The sequence below is a fragment of the Orcinus orca genome, chromosome 3 (genome assembly GCF_937001465.1).
Source record: "Orcinus orca chromosome 3, mOrcOrc1.1, whole genome shotgun sequence".
In the NCBI taxonomy this organism is placed as follows: domain Eukaryota; kingdom Metazoa; phylum Chordata; class Mammalia; order Artiodactyla; family Delphinidae; genus Orcinus; species Orcinus orca.
The window spans coordinates 4,723,838-4,745,652 of record NC_064561.1 but is presented as its reverse complement, the minus strand read 5'-3'; the positions used below and the strand labels follow the sequence as shown (position 1 = coordinate 4,745,652).

The 21,815-nt window shown below is 46.5% G+C and overlaps 1 protein-coding gene across 2 annotated transcripts in view; it reads left to right on the top strand.

The window, feature by feature from the left end:
* MLLT1 (MLLT1 super elongation complex subunit) overlaps positions 1 to 21,815 on the top strand; it is a 65,030-nt gene that overhangs the window by 16,139 nt on the left and 27,076 nt on the right. For both annotated transcript variants that reach the window (XM_004277654.4, XM_033400894.2), the window contains exon 3: positions 1,956 to 2,038. In XM_004277654.4, coding sequence (XP_004277702.1) covers positions 1,956 to 2,038 — 83 coding nt within the window. The remainder of the gene's footprint in view (positions 1 to 1,955; positions 2,039 to 21,815) is intronic.

Genomic DNA, 21,815 nt, shown 5'->3' with positions numbered 1-21,815 from the left:
GGAGCAGCAGAGTAGGAGCTGGCTCAAATAGGGATTTGGGGCCGAGGTCGACCCCACAGTGTCCCCGGGCTGCCTGGGCCACCGCCCATTGACCCAGCCTGCAGGCAGGGGCACTCCTTACTTCCAGGTGGGCTGACCGTCAGACTGAAGGTGACTGAGCTTACTCCTGGGGACCAGAGGTGTCCCCTTGGCCTCTGGCGTCAGCCGGGCACCTGACACTGTCGGGCGCGGATAGTGGTGGAGTGAATGCACAAATGAGCGAGTGCAGCGTTTGGTAGCAGTAATGATTCTGTGCAGGCCCCGAGGTCAGGTGACAGTGCTCAGGGCGCTCAGCCGAGGCAGCCGGGCTACTGCTGCCCCCACGGGAGGCTATGCTGCGGGGGCGGTGGGTCCTACGGCCCGGTCGGGACGGCCCCCCTCGCCCCTGGCAGGGAAGTCCGTCCAGCTGAGCATGCCTCAAGCCCCAGGCTGTGGGGACTGGAGCCTGAAGCGCAGGCTGAGCCCTCCTGGGGGGCGTGGGGGGAGCGGGAGCTGGGCTTGGAGGACAGTGGCTGGCGTAGGGGCAGGGGGAGCCCCTGGGGCCGGCTTACCCGCCAGTCCGCGCAGCTCCCTGGAGCCCCGCCCCTGTGGTTTGCAGAGCGGGGTCCTGTGCAAGGCTGTCCAGCCAGCCCTGGCCTTGAGGGTCCCCAGTTACTCTAAACCCACCCCCCACCAGTTTTGTTTGCGCAGATAGATGAGACACGTGAGATATTTGAGGTATATGATATTTTAAATGATTTTTTTAAGAAAAATCTTATGAGGTTTTAATTTTTAAAAAGTCATGTTTCTTTTTTAAAATTAATTTATTAATTTATTTATTTTTGGCTGTGTTAGGTCTTCGTTTCTGTGCGAGGGCTTTCTCTAGTTGCGCCAAGCGGCGGCCACTCTTCATCGCGGTGCACGGGCCTCTCACTGTTGCGGCCTCTCTTGTTGCGGAGCACAAGCTCCAGACACGCAGGCTCGGTAGTTGTGGCTCATGGGCCTAGTTGCTACGCTGCATGTGGGATCTTCCCAGACCAGGGCTTGAACCCGTGTCCCCTGCATTGGCAGGCAGACTCTCAACCACTGCGCCACCAGGGAAGCCCTAAAAAGTCATGTTTCATTATGTTCCAATGCACTGTTTTCTGGCAATTTCTGGCCCCCTTAAGAATTACAGTACAGACATACGTGTGTAAAGGTTTTTTCCTATTTTTTCCTATCTCCCGGTCTGGTTGCCTCAGGAGAGGGAGGGGCGGAGGACAAGGGGGATTTGATCTGTACAGTTCTGATTTTTTTTCTTACATGCGGGAGAACAATATTGTTCTCAATGCTGTCATTGCATAATGACAGCATACCTGTCAAAACATTGACAGTTCATCCTGGAGGGTGAGACTGCGGGAGATTGTTTTACCTCTATTTTACTGTTCTTCTTAGTTTCTTTCTCCCCCTCCCTCCCTCCCTCTCTCATCACTCTTCACCTGGGAATGCTTTGCTTAGGTGCTGAGGTGGAACCCAGGCGAGCCCCCGCTGGGACCGGGCCATGTCCATCTCCATCTCCTGGCGTCCGTGTCCCTGGCCCCAAGTGGGGCCTCAGTGTCCATGTTTGAGTGGGCGATGGCAGGAGGAGGGCACAGCAGAGTGCCTGCCCTGCTGGGAGACCAGGGGCCCCCTGGCCCGGCACCTCGCTGAGCCGCACTGCTGTGCTGCCCTCAGTCAGTTGAACCTGTGTGGCCTGTGGCCAGTGCTGGCTGTGCTGCCGTAGCTGGTCTCGTGCCCCTTCCCCAGCGCTCTCCCACCCTGGCGCCACGGGGTCACCTTTCTCCTGCTCCGCTGCTTCTCTTCCTCTTGACCCCTTTGGCATGGAATGGGGCCTGGGGTTTCCCATGCTGGGGGAGCTGGCCTCCTAGCGCTGACAGCGGTTTTCCCTTTCTTTCCAGTGTGCAAGGAGCCCCCCTACAAAGTGGAGGAGTCGGGTTACGCAGGCTTCATCATGCCCATCGAGGTGTACTTCAAGAACAAGGTAGGAGCCCGGGTAGCGGCAAGGAGGATGCACAGCTCACACAAGGGCCAGTGGGACCGGCAGCGCCGGGTGACAGGGTGGATGTCGGCATGTGTAGCAGAGACTGCATGTTGGGCGCCCGCGGGCGGAGCGTCACGCGCATCCCTCCCGTGGTGGCAGGGCTGGGGAGCCGGGCACGTTGCGGCAGCAGGTGGGGGAGTACCGGGGCACGTCGCCATAAGTCATCCTGAAAGTGGCAGGGTCCCCGGCTCAGCCGCCACGTGCTGGGGTGGGGCCGGAGTCTATGACCTGTCCTAGAGGGGTTGTCACCTCGCGGGAGGAGGGGCAAAGAACTGGAAGTTATTAGACGTCTGACAGTGGGCTGTTGGTTGGATGCACTTATGCATCTTCTGAACAGAATCTTTGATGACCTTTTAATGCTGTTGAATGAGGAAAGCAAGTTATATGTGTGTCATTTATAGAAAAAAGGAATTATATACGTGAAAGATGTTAACAAAGGTAATCTGGGTGGCAGGATCACAGCGGGGTTTTGTATTATTTCTCTCCATGTGTATTTTCTAAACATTTACAATGAAAAAGTAGAAATAGTCATAGACCGTTCAGGCTGCTGCAACAAAATACTGCAGATGGGATGGCTCACAAACAACAGAAATTGTTTGCTCAGCGTCCTGACGGCTGGAAGTCTGGGATCGGGTGCCGCCGTGGTCGGCTGAGGGCTGTCCTCCATCCTCTGGGTCACAGGCTTCTCGCTGTGCCTTCACAGGGTGGAAGCGGCGAGGGGCCTAGGGGCTCTTTCTGGAAGTGTTAATCCCATTCCCAAGGGCTCCATTCTCGTGACTTAAGCCCCTCCCAGCACCATCACGTGGGGGGTGGGAGTCAGCATAGGAATTGTGGGGGGACACATTCAGGCCATAGCTTTTTTTTTTTTTTTTTTTTTTTTTGAGCCCAGTAACCAACATTTAACAGTTGCCTCCCTGGCAGCGTGCCTCTGCTGATCCTCACAGGTGCCACCAAGCGGCCAGCAGTGCCCTTCGCTGGCTCCAAGGTGGCCGGCTGGCTGCTGCTCCTCCACAAGTCCAGCCAGACTGGCTGTGGGCGGCTCTGCCATCTTTCAGGAAGGACATCCCCCTGGGGGGCCCGAGGGTGCCACCACTCACTTAACGAGCCCCTTGTTCTGAGAGCCCGTGGCGTCAGAGGCCTCTGGGGTGGAGCTCAGGTGGGCACCCGCGGCCCCCTGAGCACCAAGGGACATCTCAGCGGGTGCGGCTCAGCGGGATTTGGCGGCGGGGCCTGTGGATCATCCCGAGGCTCTCTGGGCGTCGAGGCCTGAGAGTCCCGGTGACTGGCCACTGTTGAGAGGAGAGCCCAGCCTGTCCGCACGGGTGGGGGATGGATACTGCACCCTGAGGGGCCTGGCGCCCTGCAGCTTAGGGACCATGCTCAGGGAGGCCTCCTGCTGCCCCGGGAGCGTGGAGAAGGGGGCGTCCACGTGGGGCGGGGTGCCAGTGCTGGGGTGAGTCCTGGGGCCCCCCGTGGGGAAGCTGTGCAAACGGGATGCTGATTGTAGCCCCTCTGAGTGGTTGAGGAGACAGAGCGAGTTCATTGGGAGGGAGCGCTGAGCTGTGGGTGCCTTGGTATCTGCAGGGTTGGGTGCTGGGTCCGGTGTGGCCCCGTGAGCCCTTTCTCAGGATAAGTGCTGGGTGCTCTCCTGTGCCCTGCATCCTGTTACTAGAATCCTCTGTTCCTGGTGGGGGCGTTGCCCTCAGGGCTGTAGCGGGCAGCCCTGCGCTGCAAGGCCCATAGCGGGAAGGGGTGCAGGTCCTGTCACAGGTCCTGTGGGGTGTGTGTGCTGTGCCAGGCGCTCTGCTGAGCGGTGCTTATTACTTAGTACCCGGACAGGCCCCAGAGGATGGTGATCTCCCCAGTCTGGATGAAGGGGCGCCTAGATGCCCGGTTGTGTGGTCAGGGCTGCACCATGATTGGCGGAGCTGGGGTTTGGGCCAGCAGAGCGTGTGTTCACACAGGCACACCCATTGCTTCAATACCCGAGACAGGCGTGACCCGGGATGACAGCTCCTCATGAATTCTGTTGTTTACTTGCTTCTGGGTGACAGGGACAGTATTGTTTTATGTATCGTGTGGTACAGCTGTTGTCTAAATGTGGGTCCCTGTTGAGGGACGTGTGGGGAAAAGTGAGTGCCGGTTCATGGCAAAAGCAGCTTCTGTAGGCGTGGGATGCATGTGAACCAGGGACATCGTGAGAGCGTCTGCTGGTGACTTTTCCCCCCTGCCATAGGCAAGGGCTGCGGTTGGCTTTCAGCCCTGCCTTACTGTCCAGCTGTCAGTAAGGTGAGCTGGTCTTTGTCCTGCTAAGAAGAGGCGGGGCAACTGTGGACAGCCCACTTCTCTTGGCCCCAGTTTCTCTGTCCACGAGATGGGTTCCTAATTGTGTCTGCTTCTCAGGCTGTTGGGAAGATTCGGAGTGATGGAAGCTAGCGTGTGGCCCGGTACCCAGCACAGAGTAAGGGCTTCATCCACGTGTGTCGTTGATGTCACTGCTGGGTCCACCTGGGTGAGCGGGTTGAGTGGAGCAGGCGGCCTCTGAGGCCTTCAGGCCCCAGGATGACATGTGGCCTCTCCGGACAGTGGGGGGATCTGCACCCAGAGCAGAAAGGACACTTTCTCAGGCGCGGGATGTTTTCTCGTGTGAGCGTGAGGCGTTCTAGCCTCAGTGGTGCTAGCTGGAGAAATTCTGTGTTATGTGGTGTTTGGCGCTAAAACTTATCTGAGGCCACGTTCCGCTTGACCTGTTGGCAGGATGTTCTTTTACAGATAAAGCCCTCCTTTCCCCCAAGCGAAAAAAAGAAGCAGTGTGGGGGGTGGGTCTGTCTGACTTAATAAAAGTAATCTCTGTGTCTTCTTTTTTTAATACTTTTAAAATATTTATTTATTTATGTGGCTGCGCTGGGTCTTAGTTGTGGCATGTGGGATCTTTAGTTGCCGCACATGGGCTCTTAGTTGCGGCATGTGGGACCTAATTCCCTGACCAGGGGTGGAAACCGGGCCCCCTGCATTGGGAGCACGGAGTCTTTAGCCACTGCGCCACCGAGGACGTCCGTTGAGCAGTTTTTACTCACATGCTTCTGACTCCAAATGCACGGTGTCCTTCCCAGCACCTCTCCTCCGGCTCTGATTCTCCAGGCACCACTGGAGTGCCCAGCAGTTCAGTTCGCTTCTGACACTAGCCACTTGAATTAGCGCAGACCTGCAGGTCAGGGGTCAGCCCCACAGGGCTGTCCCCAGTTCAGACGACAGCCACAGGTCTGCGCTGCGCCTCCTGTACTTCTGATGGATCAGCTATCCATCGGGGGTTCCCACAGCCCCCTCAGGTTCTGGAATTTGCTGACAGCTCACAAAACTCCGATCAGCATTTTACTCCCTGTTTCCGGTTTAGTGTATGGGATGTAATTCAGGAATAGCCAGGTGGGAGAGAGGCAGAGGGCCCATGCACCGCCCTCCTGGCACCTCCACGCTCACCTGCCCTCCCTGAGGTCTCCGAACCCCATGTTGAGGGGTTTTATGGAGGCTTCGTTGTGTAGGCATGAGTCAGTCATTGGCCACTGCTGACTGACTCAATCTCCAGCCCTCCCCCTCCCCGGAGCTTGGAGGTCGGGAGGGGGGATGAGCTTCTAATCAAGACTTGGTCTTTCTGGGGACCAGTCCCATCCTGAAACCATCTAGGGACCCACCAAGAGCCGCCTCGGTAGAACAAAAGACGCTCCTGTCACCCCGTCACTCAGGAAATTCCAAGACCGGGAACTGAGGACAAATGCCAGATATCTTTCTATGATGCCACAATTGTAAAATAAAATTTTTATTGAGGTGAAATTCACGTAACGTGCAGTTAAGCGTTTTACAGTGTACAGTTCAGTGGCATTTAATGCATTCATAATGTTATGCAGCCACTGCCTCTCCAGTTTCAAATTTTTCGTCTCCCCGTCCCCCCGACCCTCATCTTCTGGGAGCCTCTAATCTGCTTTCCGTCTATGGATTGCCTATTCTGGGTATTTCATACAAAACGAATCATACAACGTGTCTTTTTGTGAGTGGCTTCTTTCACTTAGCATAGTGTTTTCAAGGTTCATTCAAGTTGTAGCATGTGCCAGTACTTCATCCCTTTTTATGGCTGATTGAAATATTCCACGGTATGGAGGTACACACGTATATACAGTCGATTCTCGTTACTCGAAGTAGCTATGCTCTCTGTAAGGTCACCAGGAACATTGAGTTAGTGAAAACTGAAGGGTTGCTACAGGGGGCCTAAAGGGTTAAGTTCCTGCGAGCCGCTGGTCACAGTGTTGTCAACTGGTGGATACATAACCTTGTTTCCTGAGTGCTTCTGTTTGAAACCTCCTTATTTACTGTACACTGTTGATTCACTAACATTGAACTCACAGCCCAGGCACCGTCATTCATGCCTGAACCAAGCTTGTCCAGCAGACATATTTTCTCTGTAAGGCACATCACAGCCCTCCTGGGCTTGGGAACCCTAGACAGCACTTCAGCACTGTGCTTGGGGCCCTTTCAGATGGCAGAAGCATAAAAATTTGGTAGAGATGGCACTACATACGTGGTGAAAAGGCCGCTCGTTCAGTGTGAGAGCTGCACAGGAAGGCCGAGTGCAGCTTGTTTCTCAGCAGCCGGGGCGAGCCTGCGGCCAGCTGCTTTCTCACCACTCGGTGCCTGTCTGCAAGTGGACACGAAAGCCACGAGGACTGATTTTGCGTTTATAGGCAATTTTAGTGAGCAGCTGAATACAGAAACAGGGAACGCACGAATATTGAAGATCCACTCTGCCACAGTTTGTTTATCTACTCGTCTGTTTGTAGACGTCTGGGCTGTTTCCGCCTGCTCGCTGCTGTGACTCATGCTGCTGTGGACGTGCGTGGACGTGTACATGTTTGCGTTCCAGTCTCCAGTTTTGTGGAGCGTATGCCTAGAAGTGGAATTGCTGGGTCATGTGGTAATTCTGTGTTTAACTTTTTTGAGGACCTGGCAAACTCTTCTCTACGTATTCCCACCAGCAATGTAGGAGAGTTCCTATTTCTCCCCATCCTCAACAGTGCTTGTTATTTCCTGTTTTTGTTTTGTGGTAGCCATCGAAGTGGGTGTGAAGTGGTATCACGTTGAGGTTTTGATTTGCATTTCCTTAATGACAGTGGTGTTGAACATCTCACCTGCTGTTGGCCATATATGTATCTTTGGAGAAATGGCTGTATACATCTTTCGCCCATTTTTTTAATATTTATTTTTTTAATTGTTGTAAGAGTTTTTAATATATTCTGGGTATTAAACTCTTACTGCATGTGTGATCTGCAAATGTTTTCTGCCATTCTTTGGGTTTTTATCACATTCTGATAATGTTCTTTGATACACAGAAGTTTTTAATTTTTATGAAGCTCAAGTTATCTACTTTTCTTCTTCTGTTACACTTTTGGTGTCAAATCTCAGACTCCATTGCCAAATCTGAGGTCATGAAGATTTACCCCTATGTTTCCCTATACTAGTTTTAGTTCTTATGTTTAGATAGTTGACCCATTTTGAGTTAATTTTTGTGTGTGGGATGAGGTAGGGTCTAACTTCATTCTTCTGCATGTGATCGTTCTGTTGTCCCCGCACCATTTGTTGAAGAGATTGTTTTCCCCTGTGGAATGGCTTTAGCATCCTTGTTGAATATCAACTGGCCATGTATGGTTGGTTTTATTTCTGGACTCTCTATTCCATTGGTCTTTATGTCTGTCCTTATACTAGTACCATACTGTTTTGATTACTGTAGTTTTGTAGAAAGTTTTGAAATCAGGATATGTGGGTCCTCCAACTTTGGGGGTTTTTGTTTGTTTTTTTTAATATGATTTTGGTTTTTGTGGGCCTCTTGGGATTACATATGAATTTGACACTTGGCTTTTCCATTTTTGCAAAAAAGGCCGCTGAAATTTTGATACAGATTGCATTGAATCTGTAAATACTTTGGAGACATTACCGTCGTAACAATATTGAAGTCTTCCAATCAAGAACACAGATGTCTTTCCGTTTGATTAGGTCTTCTTTAATTTCTTTCAGAAACATTTTGTACTTTGCAGTGTACAAGTATTTTACTTTCTTGGTTAAATTTATTCCTAGATATTTTACTCTGTTGCATGCTATTGTAAATGGAATTGTTTCCTTAATTTCCTTTTGGAATGTTCATTGCTGGTATATAGAAACATAACTGATTTTTGTGTGTGTTGATCTTGTACCCTGCAACTTTACTGAATCTGTTTATTATCTTTAGTAATTTTTTGTGGCTTCTTTGGGATTTTCTACATAAAAGATACCTGCAAATGGAGATAGTTTTACTTTTTTCTTCTCAGTTTGGATGCCTTTTTTCTTTTTCTTGCCTCATTGATCTGGCTAGGACTTCAATACAGTGTTGAATAGTAATGATGAAAGTGGTCTTTCTTAGTTTGTTCCTGATCTTTGAGGGAAAATGTTCAGTCTTTTACCACTGAGTATGATGTTAGCAGTGGTTTTTTTCATAAATGCCCTCTATCAGGTTAAGGAAGTCCCCTTTTATTCCTAGTTTACTGAGTGTTTTCATGAAAGGGCATAACATTTTTTCAAACTCTTTCTGCCTCTGTTGAGATAATCATGTGGGTTTTTTTCCTTTATTTTATTAATGTGGTATATTAACAATGATTGAACCATTCCTGCATTCCTGGGATAAATTTCCACTTGGTTATGTATATAATCTTTTTTAATGTGCTGTTGGATTCGGTTTGCTAGTATTTTTTTGAGAATTTTATATTCACAAGGAATATTGATCAGTAGTTTTCTTGTGGTATTTTTGTCTGGCTGTTTTATTCCTAGTTTTATTCCTAGTTTACTGAGTGTTTTCATGAAAGGGCATAACATTTTTTCAAACTCTTTCTGCCTCTGTTGAGATAATCATGTGGGTTTTTTTCCTTTATTTTATTAATGTGGTATATTAACAATGATTGAACCATTCCTACATTCCTGGGATAAGTTTCCACTTGGTTATGTGTATAATCTTTTTTAATGTGCTCTTGGATTCGGTTTGCTAGTATTTTTTTGAGAGTTTTATATTCACAAGGAATATTGATCAGTAGTTTTCTTGTATTTTTGTCTGGCTGTGGTATCAGGGTAATAATTATGACTTCATAGAATGTGTTAGGCAGTGTTCCTTCCTCTTCTATTTTTGGAAAAGTTTGAGTAGAATTGTTGTTAATTCTTAGAATGTTTGGTAGTGAAACCATCTGGTTCTGGACTTTTCCCTAATGATTTATGGCATTGAGCGTATTTTCATAGCTTATTTGCCTTTAACTTCTTTGATGAGGTGTCTGTTCAAAGTGTCTGACCATTTTTAAAAATTGGGATGTCTATTTTGTTACTATTGAGTGTATAACTGTGATAGAGTGTATAATATATCGATTGTATAATAGTGATATTGTGGATATCAGTCCTTTATCAAACCTTCCTTTTGCAGATATTTTCTTCATCTATGGCTTGTCTTTTCAGTCTCTCAGTCTCTTAGTGTCCTGCAAAGAGCAGAAGTTCTTGATTTTGATGTAGCTCAGCTTGATTTTGTCACGTGTGGCTTGTGGTGTATCTGTGTCAGTAACATATTTATCGTTTTAGCCATTTTTAGGCGTATAATTCAGTGGCATTAAGAATACACACGACGTGAAATAAGCCAGACACAAAAGGCCAAATATTATGTTCTTCCACTTGTATAAAGTATCTAGAATAGGCAGATTCACAGAGACAGAGAGTAGAATAGTGGTTACCAGGGACTGGGGGAGTTATGTTTAATGGGTACGCAGTTTTCATTTTGGATGATGAGAAATTTCTGGAAATGGATAGTGACAGTGGTTGCACAACATCGTGAATATACTTAATGCCACTGAATTGTACACTTGAAAATGGTTAAAATGTTAAGTATCATGTTACATATATTTTATCACAATAAAAAATTCACCAAAAAAGTAAAAAAAAGAAAAGAATATGCACAGTGTTGTGCAGCCATCACTGCTATCTGTTTCCAGAACTTTTTGATCATCCCAAATAAAACTGTACCAATTAAATAATAACCTCTCCTACCCTCAGTCTTCTATTCTACTTTCTGTCTCTGTGAATTTGCCTATTATGGGTACTTCACGTGAGTGAAATCATACAATATTTGTCCTTTGTATTCACAACGTTTTCAAGGTTCATCCACATTGTAGTGTGTGTCATTGTTTCATTCCTTTTTAAGGCTGAACGATATTCCATTGTATGGATATACCACATTTTGCTTATCCATTCATCTATCCTGGACACTTGGGTTGCTTCTGTGTTTTAGCTACTGGGAATATTGCTGCTGTGAACATGAATATACAAATATCTCTTTGAGACCATGCTTTCAATTCTTTTAATTTTTTTATTGAAGTATAGTTGATTTACAGTGTTGTGGGCTTTCAGTTCTTTTGGATACATACCCAGAAGTAGAATTGCTGGATTATAGATATAGTAAATCTATTTTAATATTTTGAGGAACCACCATGCTGTTTTCCACAGCAGCTGTACCATTTTACATTCTCACCAACAGTACAGAAGGGTTCCAGTTTCTCCACATCCTTGTCAACACTTGTTCCTTTCTCTCTCTCTCTCTCTTTTTTTTTTTTTTTGGATAGCATCAATAGTAATGTGTGAGGTGGTATCTCCTTGTGGTTGTTGTTGGCCACACTGCACGGCTCGTGGGATCTTAGTTCCCCGACCAGGGACTGAACCCAGGCCCTCGGCCATGAATGCAGCGTGTCCTAACCACTGGACTGCCCGGGAATTCCTTCATTGTGGTTTTGATTTGCTGCTTCTAATGATTAGTGATGTTGAGCATCTTTTCATGTGCTTATTGGGCATTTGTATATCTTCTTTGGAAAGATATCTATTTGAGTCCTTTGCCTATTTTTGAATTGGGTTGTTTGGTTTTGTTTTGTTGTTGAGTTTTATGAGTTCTCTATATATTTTGGGTAATAATCCATTATCACATATATGATTTGTAAGTATTTACTTCCTTTCTGTAGGTTGCCTTTTCACTCTGTTGGTCATGTACTTTGATGAATAAACGTTTTTAATTTTCATGAAGTCCAGTTTGTCTATTTCTCCTTTTCTTGCCTGTACCTTTGGTGTCATATCCAAGAAATCATTATCAAATCCAGTATTGTGAAGCTTTTGCCCTATGTTTTCTTCTAAGAATTTTATAGCTTTGGCTCTTACATTTAGGTGTTTGGTCCATATTGAATGAATTTTCAGATCCAGTGTTAGGTAAGGGTTGAACTTCATTCTTTTGGACGTGCATATCCAGTTTTCCTAACACCATTTGTTGAGAAGACTGTCATTTTCCTGTTGAATGGTCTTGATGCCCTGTTGAAAATCATTTGACCACATATATGAGGGTTTATTTCTGGGCTTTCTAGTCTATTTCATTGGTCCGTATATCTGTCTTTATGACCAGTACCACACTGTTTCAATTACCATAGCTTTGTAGTGTTTAAAAAACATTTTTTAAAATTGAAGTATAGTTGATGTACAATATTAAATAAGTTACAAGTGTACAACGTAATGATTCACAATTTTTAAAGGTTACACTCCATTTATAGTTATTATAAAGTATTGACTATTTTTCCTGTGTTGTATAATGTATCTTCATAGCTTGTTTTGTACCTCTTAACCCCCACCCCTATCTTGCCCCTCCCCTCTTCACTCTCCTTACTGGTAACCACTAGTTTGTTCTCTATATCTGTGAGTCTGTTTCCTTTTTGTTATATTCACTAGTTTGTTTTATTTTTCAGATTCCACATATGAGTAGTATCATACAGTGTTTGTCTTATTTCATTTAGCGTAATACCCTCCAAGTCCATCCATGTTGTTGCAAATGGCAAAATTTTATTCTTTTTTATGGTTAAGTAGTATTCCATGGTGTGTGTGTGTGTGTGTGTGTGTGTGTGTGTGTGTGTGTGTGTGTGTATACCACATCTTCTTTATCCATTCATCTGTTGATGGACACTTAGGTTGCTTCCGTATCTTGGCAGTTGTAAATACTGCTGCCGTATCTTTTCAAATTAGTGTTTTTATTTTTTTTTCAGATATATACCCAGGAGTGGAATTGCTGGGTCATATGGAAGTTCTATTTTTAGTTTCTTAGGAAACCTCCATTCTGTTTTCCACAGCAGCTGTACCAAGTTACATTCCCACCAACAGTGCACAAGTGTTCCTTTTTCTTCACATTGTTGCCAACATTTGTTATTTGTGTTCTTTTTGATGATAGCCATTCTGATGGGTGAGGTGCTATCTCATTGTGGTTTTAATTTGCGTTTCTCTGATGATTAATGTTGTTGAGCACCTTTTCCTGTGCCTGTTGGCCATCTGCATGTCCCCTTTGGAAAAATGTCCACTCAGGTCTTCTGCCCATTTTTTAATTGTTTGTTTTTCTGATGTTGAGTGGTATGAGCTATTTATGTATTTTGGCTATTAACCCGTTATCAGTCATATCATTTGCAAATATCTTCTCCCATTCAGTAGATTGTCTTTGTCGATGGCTTCCTTTGTTGTGCAATAGCTTTTAAGTTTAATTAGGTCCCATTTGTTTAGTTTTGCTATTATTTCCTTTGCTTCAGGAGACATCAAAAAAATATTGCTACAATTTATGTTAAAGAGTGTTCAGCCTGTTTTCCTCTAGGAGTTTTATGGTTTACAGTCTTACATTTAGGTCTTTAATCCATTTTGAGTTTATTTTTGTATGTGGTGTTACAGAACGTTCTAATTTCATTCTTTCACATGTAGCTCTCCAGTTTTCCCAGCATCACTTAATTGAAGAGACTGTCTTCTCTCCATTGTATATGCTTGCCTCCTTTGTCATAGATTAATTGACCATAAATGTGTGGGTTTATTTCTGGGCTCCCTATTTTGTAGTAAATTTTGAAGTCAGGAAGTGTGAGTTTTCCAAGTTTGTTCTTATTTTTAAAGATTTTTTTGGCTATTTGAGGTCCCTTGAAGTTCCATATGAATTTTAGGGTAAATTTTTATATTTCTGCAAAAAAAAAAAAGTCAATGGTTTTTTTTTTTTTTTTTTTTTTTTTTTGCGTGGTACGCGGGCCTCTCACTGTTGTGGCCTCTCCTGTTGCGGAGCACAGGCTCTGGACGCGCAGGCTCAGCGGCCATGGCTCACGGGCCCAGCCACTCCGCGGCATGTGGGATCTCCCCGGATAGGGGCACAAACCCGTGTCCCCTGCATTGGCAGGCGGACTCTCAACCACTGCGCCACCAGGGAAGCCCTGTCAATGGTATTTTGATCAGGATTGCATTGAATCCCTAGATTACTTTAGGGAGTTTGACATTTTAACAATATGAAGTCTTCTGAATTCATGAGCATGGAGTATTTTTTCATTTATGTCTAATTTCTTTCGGCAATGTTTTATAGTTTTCATTGTACAAATCTTTACTTCCTTGGTTAATCTCTAAGTATTTTATTCTTTTTGATGCTCTTGTAGGTGGAATTGTTTTCTTAATTTCCTTTTCACACTGTTCGTTGTTAGTGTATAGAACTGCAGCTGATTTTTTTGTGTGTGTTATTGTATCTTGTAACTTTGCTAATTTATTAATTCTAACAGTTTTGTGTCTGTGTGTGTAATCTAGGATTTTCTATGTGTGAGATTATGTCATCTTCAATAAGAGGTAATTTTACTACCTCCTTTCCAATTTGTATGCCTCTCTTCTTTTCTTCCTTTTTTTTTTTTTCTTTTTCTTGCCTAATGCTCTGGCTATTACTTCCTAGGTGTTGTATAAAAGTGGTGAAAGCGGGCATCCTTGCCTTGTTCCTGATCTTAGAGGAAAGCTTTCAGTCTTTCACTGTTGAGTGTGGTGTTTGCTGTGGGCTTTTCATCTGTGGCTTCTATTTCTAGTTTGTTGAGCGTTTTTCATATGCTCCTTCTACACTTATGGAGATATAATAATTATTGAGCAATATTACTTATAATATTGTTACACCTCAGATAATTTTATACTTGGGAGAAAAGTATTGAATGATAATAGGCCAGGGGCTGTGTTAGGCATTTTACAAATAGCTCCTATAACCCTCACACAATCTCTAGTGGGTGTGAAGTGCATCTCATTGTGGTTTTGATTTGCATTTCCCTAGTGCCTAACGATGCCGAGCATCTTTTCATGTGCTTTTTGGCCATTTGTATATCGTCTTTGAAGACATGTCTGTTCATGTCCTTTGCCCAGTTTTGAATTGGGTAGTTTTTTTGGTTGTTGAGTTGTAAGAGTCCTTTGGGAATCCTGGGTAGGTGCCCGCTTTTAGATGCTGACAGAATTTGCTGGGCAGAATGAATGTGTGATGTGAACTTCTCTGGGTTGGGAGCTTGAACTCGTCCAGGGGGATCCAGATGGTCACCCTCTGATCACATGTGACCCAGAAAACCCTACGAGCTGTGGCTAAGTTGTTCCTTTGGAAAGTGATCTGGGGTGTTGGTTGTGGCCTGAGAGAGCATGCCTGGACAAGACAGCGTGTCCAGGATGAGTAAAGTATCCTAGGACCAACTGAATGAACAGAGTCTTGCTGAAATGCTCCCTTGATAGATATCGTTGTCCCAGAAGTGTCCTGAGGTCCTTGAAGCCCTTCTTGTTCCAACAAGTGAATTATATCTTGTGCCCTGGCTGTCCAGTAGAAATATGTAAGCCACGTATGTAACTCGAAACTTTTTAGTGGCCACATTAAAAAAGGTTACAAGAAACAGGTGAAATTAATTTTAGTACTGTAACTTATTTAACCCAATATATCCAAAATATTAGCATTTCAACATGTGTAGTCAGTACTTTAATATTAGCAAGCTGTTTTATATTCCTTTTAAAAAATACTAAGTCTTTGAAATTTGGCTTTACGCTTACTGCACATCTAAGTTTGGACACAAGATTTTATTGGAAGGACTTGATATGTCTTTAGGTTCCATAACGTTCACAGTCAAAGAAAGAGGTAGCTTTGCAAACCCAAGTTGCTCCAAGTGTGCATAAAGGTGTCTTGAGTAACCCAACCAGGAAGGACTGGCTTATCGTCACGAATTTTTTTTTAACTTTTAATTCTGAAATAACTTTAGAAACACAGAAGAGTTGCAAAGATCATACAGAGAGTTCCTCTCTGCCCCACATCCAGCTGTCCCTAGTGTTAACATCTTATGTGACCACCGTGCGTGATCAAAACAAAGACATTAACATTAGTGCAGTACTTCCTGTTACTAGGCTTCATTTGGATTTCCCCGTTTCTGTTCTGGAATCCATCCAGGACCCTACCTTGCATTTAGTGGTTGTGTCTCCTTTTTTGCCTCCTTCCATCTGTGACAATTTCTTAGTCTTATCTTTCATGACCTTGATGTTTTTTGAAATATACTAGCTAGGCGTTTTGAAGAATGCTCCCCAACTTGGTTTTGTTTTTTCATGATTAGGCTGGGGTTGTACGTTTTGGTAAGAAGACCACAGAGGTGAGGAGCCCACCCTACCCACCCCCACCATGCCCCACCCCCATCATTACCTCATAGTAGGGTGGACCTGATACCAACTTGACTTATTACTAGGGTTGTTACCTTGATCTGGTTAAGGGGCATCTGCCAGTCTCTCCTGTGAAATTACTATCTGTCCCTTTCCATACTGTTAGAAGTCAGTCGCTTATGGCCAGCCCTCACTCAAGGGCAGAAAAATTAAGCTCCACATCCTGGTGGGCAGAGTTAAATACACCACAGTAACTAATATCTATTTGGGGGAGATACTTTGAAACTATGCAGACCACTTGTTTTTTTTCAAGCTTCATCCACTAGTTTTGGCATCCATCTATGGTGATTTCCATTTCACTCATTCCTTCTACATTTATTAGCTGGAATTGTTCTGTAAGGTAGTTGTCCCTTCTGCGTTTATTTATTCATTCAGCCCTTTATTTATATCAGTATGGATTCATGAATCTTTGTGGGGTTTTGGGGGGGGTTATAATCCAGGCCTATCGTTATTTGTTTGGTGGTTCAAACTGTTCTCACTCTGGTGGGTGGGGACTCCCTCAGGTTGGCCCCTGGGCCTTTGCATCATGTTTCTGTGCTTTTTGGGGTGCTTCCTCGCTTTCTGGCACCACAAGGTGCTCCAAGCTTATCTTGGTTTTTTCCCCTGCACCAGCCCTAGAATCAGCCCTTTATCCAAGGAGCCTTGGTCCCTTTTATTAGAGAAGGGTGTTTAAAAACCAAGATCTGGGAGCAAAGCGTGTTCGTTGCTCCTGGGGCGTCACTGCTTTTAGGCCCCTCAGAGGGCAGATCTGAGAAGTGTATGCATGTATACTAACCGCCCCGCCTGTGCTCATCCCGATGCTGTCTATATATGTAAACACAAAAGTAAACACCAGTTCATGCCTCTGCCTCCACCTCCAGTCCAGCGCCACCAAGTTCACTCGAACACCACTCACCCCCACCCTTGCTGATTTTAACTTCTTTCTCTGCAGGGAGACACCTGGCTCTCCTTACCTGCAATGTACTTGCTTATTTGTTTAACCTTAGTGTATCTGGAAAGTAGTTTCAGAATCTCTAAGCCGTATTCCTGTGAGAAGTAAAGTAACGGTGTCTGCATGCAGTTTCTGTCTTCAGCCTTCCAGCATCCAGTGAAAAGTTCTTTGTTGCAGCTCCTTTCCTCCATCGTTGCTGGTATGGTTGTGTCATTCGTGTGTATACAGTTAGATTCATTAGTCATTGTCTGCGCTCTGTCTGGGGTTCCCTTTCCCCACTCATCTGGTTATTATTATTATCACCATTTTAGTTTGTCTTCAGTGAAGTTCATTCTGGGTTTTGACATGATAGAGTCATGCATCCACCACAGCGTCACCACACAGAACCCTTCGCTCCTCCCCAGACCCCCTCCCGCTGTCCCTTTGAAGTCAGCTCCTCCCCCCACCCTCAGTCCCTCAAAAACACTCATCTGTTTTCCATCCTTAGAGTTTTGCCTTTTCCAGAATGTCACATAAATAGACTCCTACAATATGTAGCCCTTTGTGTCTGGTTTCTTTCACTTGGTGAGATGCACTTAAGATTCATCCGTGTTGTCACATGAATGAATAGTTCATTCCTCGTTGTTGTGTGGATAATGCTGCATTTGTTTATCCATTTGCTGGTTGAAGGACATCTGGGTTGTTTCCAGTTTTTGGTGATTATGAAGAAAGTTGCCCTAAACGTTTGCAGACAGGTTTTTGTGTGGATGTAAGTTTTCAGTCCCCTTGGGTAAATACCCAGGAGGGGGGTTGCCGGGTGACACCGTACCAGTAGGTTGGACTTTATGAGAAACTGCCCACTGCCATCTGAAGTGGCTACCACTTGGCACCCTCACCAGCAGTGGAGGAGGGTCTTGCTGCCCTGTGTTCTCGCCAGCACTTGATAAGCTCTGTTGCCTTTTTTTTTTTTTTTAAGTCTTCATTGAATTTGTTATGATATTGCTTCTTTTTTATGTTTTGGTTTTTTGGCCGGGAGGCATGTGGGATCTTAGCTCCCTGACCAGGATCAAACCCACACCCCCTGCAATAGAAGGCAAAGTCCTAACCACTGGACCGCCAGGGAAGTCCCCCATTTTGCCTTTCTAATGGGCAGACAGTGGTAGCTCTCTTCAGTAGCTTTATTGAGATATGATTTATATACAATATAATTCATCCATTTGACGTGTACATTTCATTGGTTTTTAGCATATTCAGAGCTAAAAACATACAGTGCAACCATCACCACGAATTCCAGAACATTTCCATCACCCCAAAAGAAACCCCGTCCCCATTAGCAGTCACTCCCCATTCCCGCCTCTGCCAGCCCCTGAACCATTAATCCACTCTCTGTCTCTGTGGATTTGCCTGTTCTGGATGTTTCACATAAATAAAATCACACACTCTGTGGCCTTTTGTGACTGGCTTCTTTTATTTAGTGTAATGTTTTCAGGGTTCATCCGTGTTGTAGCATGTGTCAGTGCTTCATTCCTTCTTGTGGCTGGATATATTCCATTAGAGTGGATCACCTTTTGTGTATCCATTCATCGGCTGATGGGCGTTTGGGGTGTTTCCACCTATTAGCTGTTTTGTGAACAAGTTTTTCTGAGCCTGTATGTTTTCATTTCTCTTGGGCATATACCTAAGAATGGCATCGCTGGGTCTTTCGGTAATGCTGTGTTTAACTTTCTGAGTGGCTGCCAGACTGTGTGGCATAGCAGCTGCCCCATTTTACCTTCGCACCAACAACGTCCGAGGTTCCAATGTCCCCACATCCCGGCCCACACTTTCTGTCTCTCTGATTACAGCCATCCTGGTGGGCGTGAAGTAGTGTCTCATTAGATTCTGATTTGCATTTCCCTGATGGCTGATGACACTTAAGCATCTTGTCATGTATTTATTTGCAACTCATATATTTTCTTTGGAGAAGTGAAGTGAGTGTTCAGAATTTTTGTCTTTTTTTTTTTAATTGGGTTAGTTTTTTTCTTATTGTTGAGTTTGAATAGTTCTTTATATACTCTGGATACAAGTTCTTTATGTGGTACATGATTTATAAATATTTTCTCCAAGCCTGTGGTTTGTCTTTTCATTCTCTTCAACAGTATCTTTTGCCCAGCAAAAGTTTTACGTTTTGATAGCCCAGTTTATCATTGTTTTTTCTTTAATGGCTTGTGCTTTGGGTCTGGTGAAGGGAATCTAAAAACCCATGAGTTTTGTTTTTGCAGCCCACCCACTGGCAGCGTGTTCGGAAACAGCTGTTTAAAGAGGCAGAAGGAAATTGCCTGTAGGAAGATGGTATCTAGAAGGCGATGCCATTGTCATTTATTCTTTGCAGTTGAGGGTTTTTAGAAAAGTTTATTTATTTACAGTGAGGAGGGGGAATTGCTTTTCTCCTGTTTTGGGGGTGTTTTTGTTTTGTTTTTTCTGCAGTTTCATTGATTTATTCAAGCAGCAGACATTTACCGAGTCTAGGACACAAGGAGGACCAAAGTGGATCCGGTCCCACGTCTGGTGGAGCGCCCAGACCGACAGCACAAGAGGTGCTGGACAAGCAGAGATGAGGGCAGCGAGGTCAGCACCAGTCCTCAGTGCTGCCAGCGCGTCGCAGGGACCCACTTAGAAGGGGGCGGGGGGGAGGTGCCGAGAAAGGTTTCCCTTAGGAAGCCAGGCTTACTCAGAGCCTTGCGGGTGGGTGGGAGTCCGCGGGACACAGCAGATGGGAAGACACTCTTCCTGGTGAGGGTTGGGGCCACGCGGGTTCAAAGGCAGGCCCGGAGGGGCGAGAGCGTTGGGGAGCATTGGAGAGATCAGCCCGGTTGTGTGTGATGCGGTCACGCTCGCTGTGTAAAAGACCCCTCAGGCCCGTGCGCGGCAGGTGGGTGTGCTCTAGACCCTCAGCGAGGGGTCGATCCCTCTGACCCCTCTGGGTCCATCTGCCTCTTTGCTCGCGAGATCTTTCGGCCTTGGCCTCAGACTCCGCGGTGAGGTGCCTCTCCCGGGCCTGTCCCAGGTTGTCTGGTGGCAGCACGGTCACATGACTGGGCAGACCTGGCCCAGGCCTTCCTGGGAATAACTCAGTGGCTGACAAGCGGGAAGTACTTGTCCGTGTCCTGGGGAAGCAGGGTCGGTGTCTAGGGCTCAGGGGCCCTGAAGTATCCACGTGAAGGGGGGCTTGGGGGCTTGGTCTCGCGTGGGAGCAGGTGCGGACGAGCTGATCTCATTTTTTTCTTTTTCAAATTAAAGCTGGTTGCCCCTTAGTCCTGAGTTCCTGGCTTGGAGCGATTGGTGAGACCAAGAGGAGAGAAGAGGGTCAGTGGCAGGGTGGGGATGAGAGGTCATCTGACTTCAGAGACACCTGCTCTGTCATATCCCACGTCGGGCCGGCGGCCCTCGCTTGTGCCCTGCGGATGTGAGTGAACGCTGGCCTGGGCACACATGGGTGTGGAGCCCTCAGCTGGGCCATTTGGGCTGTGAAAACTTCCCCGAAGCTGCCCTTGGCCCCGTTTCCTCTGGTCTCTGCCCCCCTTCATTGTGAGATGTACCGTCCGCTTAATGACACACTTCGGGAGGAGAAAGAGAACACATCATGGGTGCCTGCTGACTTCAGGACACAGCCCGATTTTCAGAAATGCAGAACGTGAAGAAGTTTACTCTGGTGGCTTCTGCTAATATTGGACATCCTCCCTGCCCTCCACCCCGCCCCCAGCAAGCTCTTGTTGGACACTGAGCGCTCACCATCACTGACTTAACGTGACTTTTCTCAGATGCCGTTAGCTGAAGTCACAGAAAGGGCGTCTTGGTACGTTTTATTAGGAATTTTGCGTGGTTTTATTCAGAAAGGATTTTTTGTTTGTTTGTTTTAAAGTAAGTTGAAACAACGAGGCCGGCTTCTGAGCCGGAAGCCCTCAGAGGCCTCGTCTTTGACGTTCCCGCTGACTTGTGCTGGGGGGACGACAGTGTGGGCAGCGTGGCAGAACCAGCGACATGTTGTGGGCGGTGCTCTGGCCCCCAGGTCCTCAGCCCCCCTGGGCAGAAGCGGCTCTGGGTGCCTGGCTTGCTGGTGGCGGCCGGTCGGGCTTTCCCCACTTGCCCTCAGTGTGGGTTGAGACGGCGGGCGAGAGTGGGTCTTGAGTGATTAGGCCCTCGCCCCTGGTGGGACCACCAGCCCCGCACACCCCTCGGCTCCCAGGCTCTCTGGGGCCTTGCTGGGTTCAGCGGGCGGGCAGCCCTCGGCTGCTCTGCACCGGGGACAGTTGCTGGTCAAAGCAACGGGGGGGTCGGCCCCACTGGTGGATCCCCGAGGAGCCAGGACAGAGGGGACAAGATGGGAGGAGACCAGGGAAGAGGTCAGGGGCTGCCAAGTTGTGACAGGCCGCGTGGATGCCGGCCAGCTGTGCCTCGGTTCATCTTTCTCTGTAGCATCCCTCTGCTCCTCCGTGTGGGACCCCAGAAGCATCTGCATTTCCTAGAGGGTGGGTGTGGAGCCCCGGAGAGGCACGCCTTGAAAGAGCGAATGAGTGAGAGAAGAGGTGCGGCCTGACCCACTTGTGTAACCGAGCCGTTTGCACTGTCACCCCCCAAAGTGAGGGGGGTGCAGGCAGGGGGAGGGGGCTTTTCCACATCAGCCCGGGTGCTCTCCTGGATGGAGCTTTGGCTCAGGCAGCCTCAGTCCCAGGTTGAGAGCTGATCCGCGTTTTTGCATACCTGGCTCTTGTGTCTCTTTGTCTTGACAGCACTGGGGATGGGGGCGGTCTTAGATGGGGGGCAGTGAGGCCCAGGGAGGAGACCAGCGAAGCCTGGGTCCCCTGGGGCTCCAAGCACTCACGGGCTCGTCTCAGGACGCCTCACCCTTTCTTCTTTTTTGTCTGTTTTGCTCCAGGTTTCCTTGCCAGATTGCCATTTTACGTGTGTGTTCGTATTGCTGGCTCCTTTCTCACCCTTTTTGGTGTTCGCTTGGGGCCTAACCATTGTTAGGGCTCCAGATAATAGAAGCTAACTTTAGGCATAAAAGTATTTGTTTCCATACAAAGCTCTTTAAATTGTAGTCTTTGCCTTTCTGCTACCTTGTTTTAATTTCTAATTGATTATCAATACACTGATATATTCAGAATATAGGTTACCCAGAATTCAGACGACACTGAAGCATGCAGAGCAAAAAAAAAAGCGAAACTCTTCCCTTTCCATGTCTCCGTC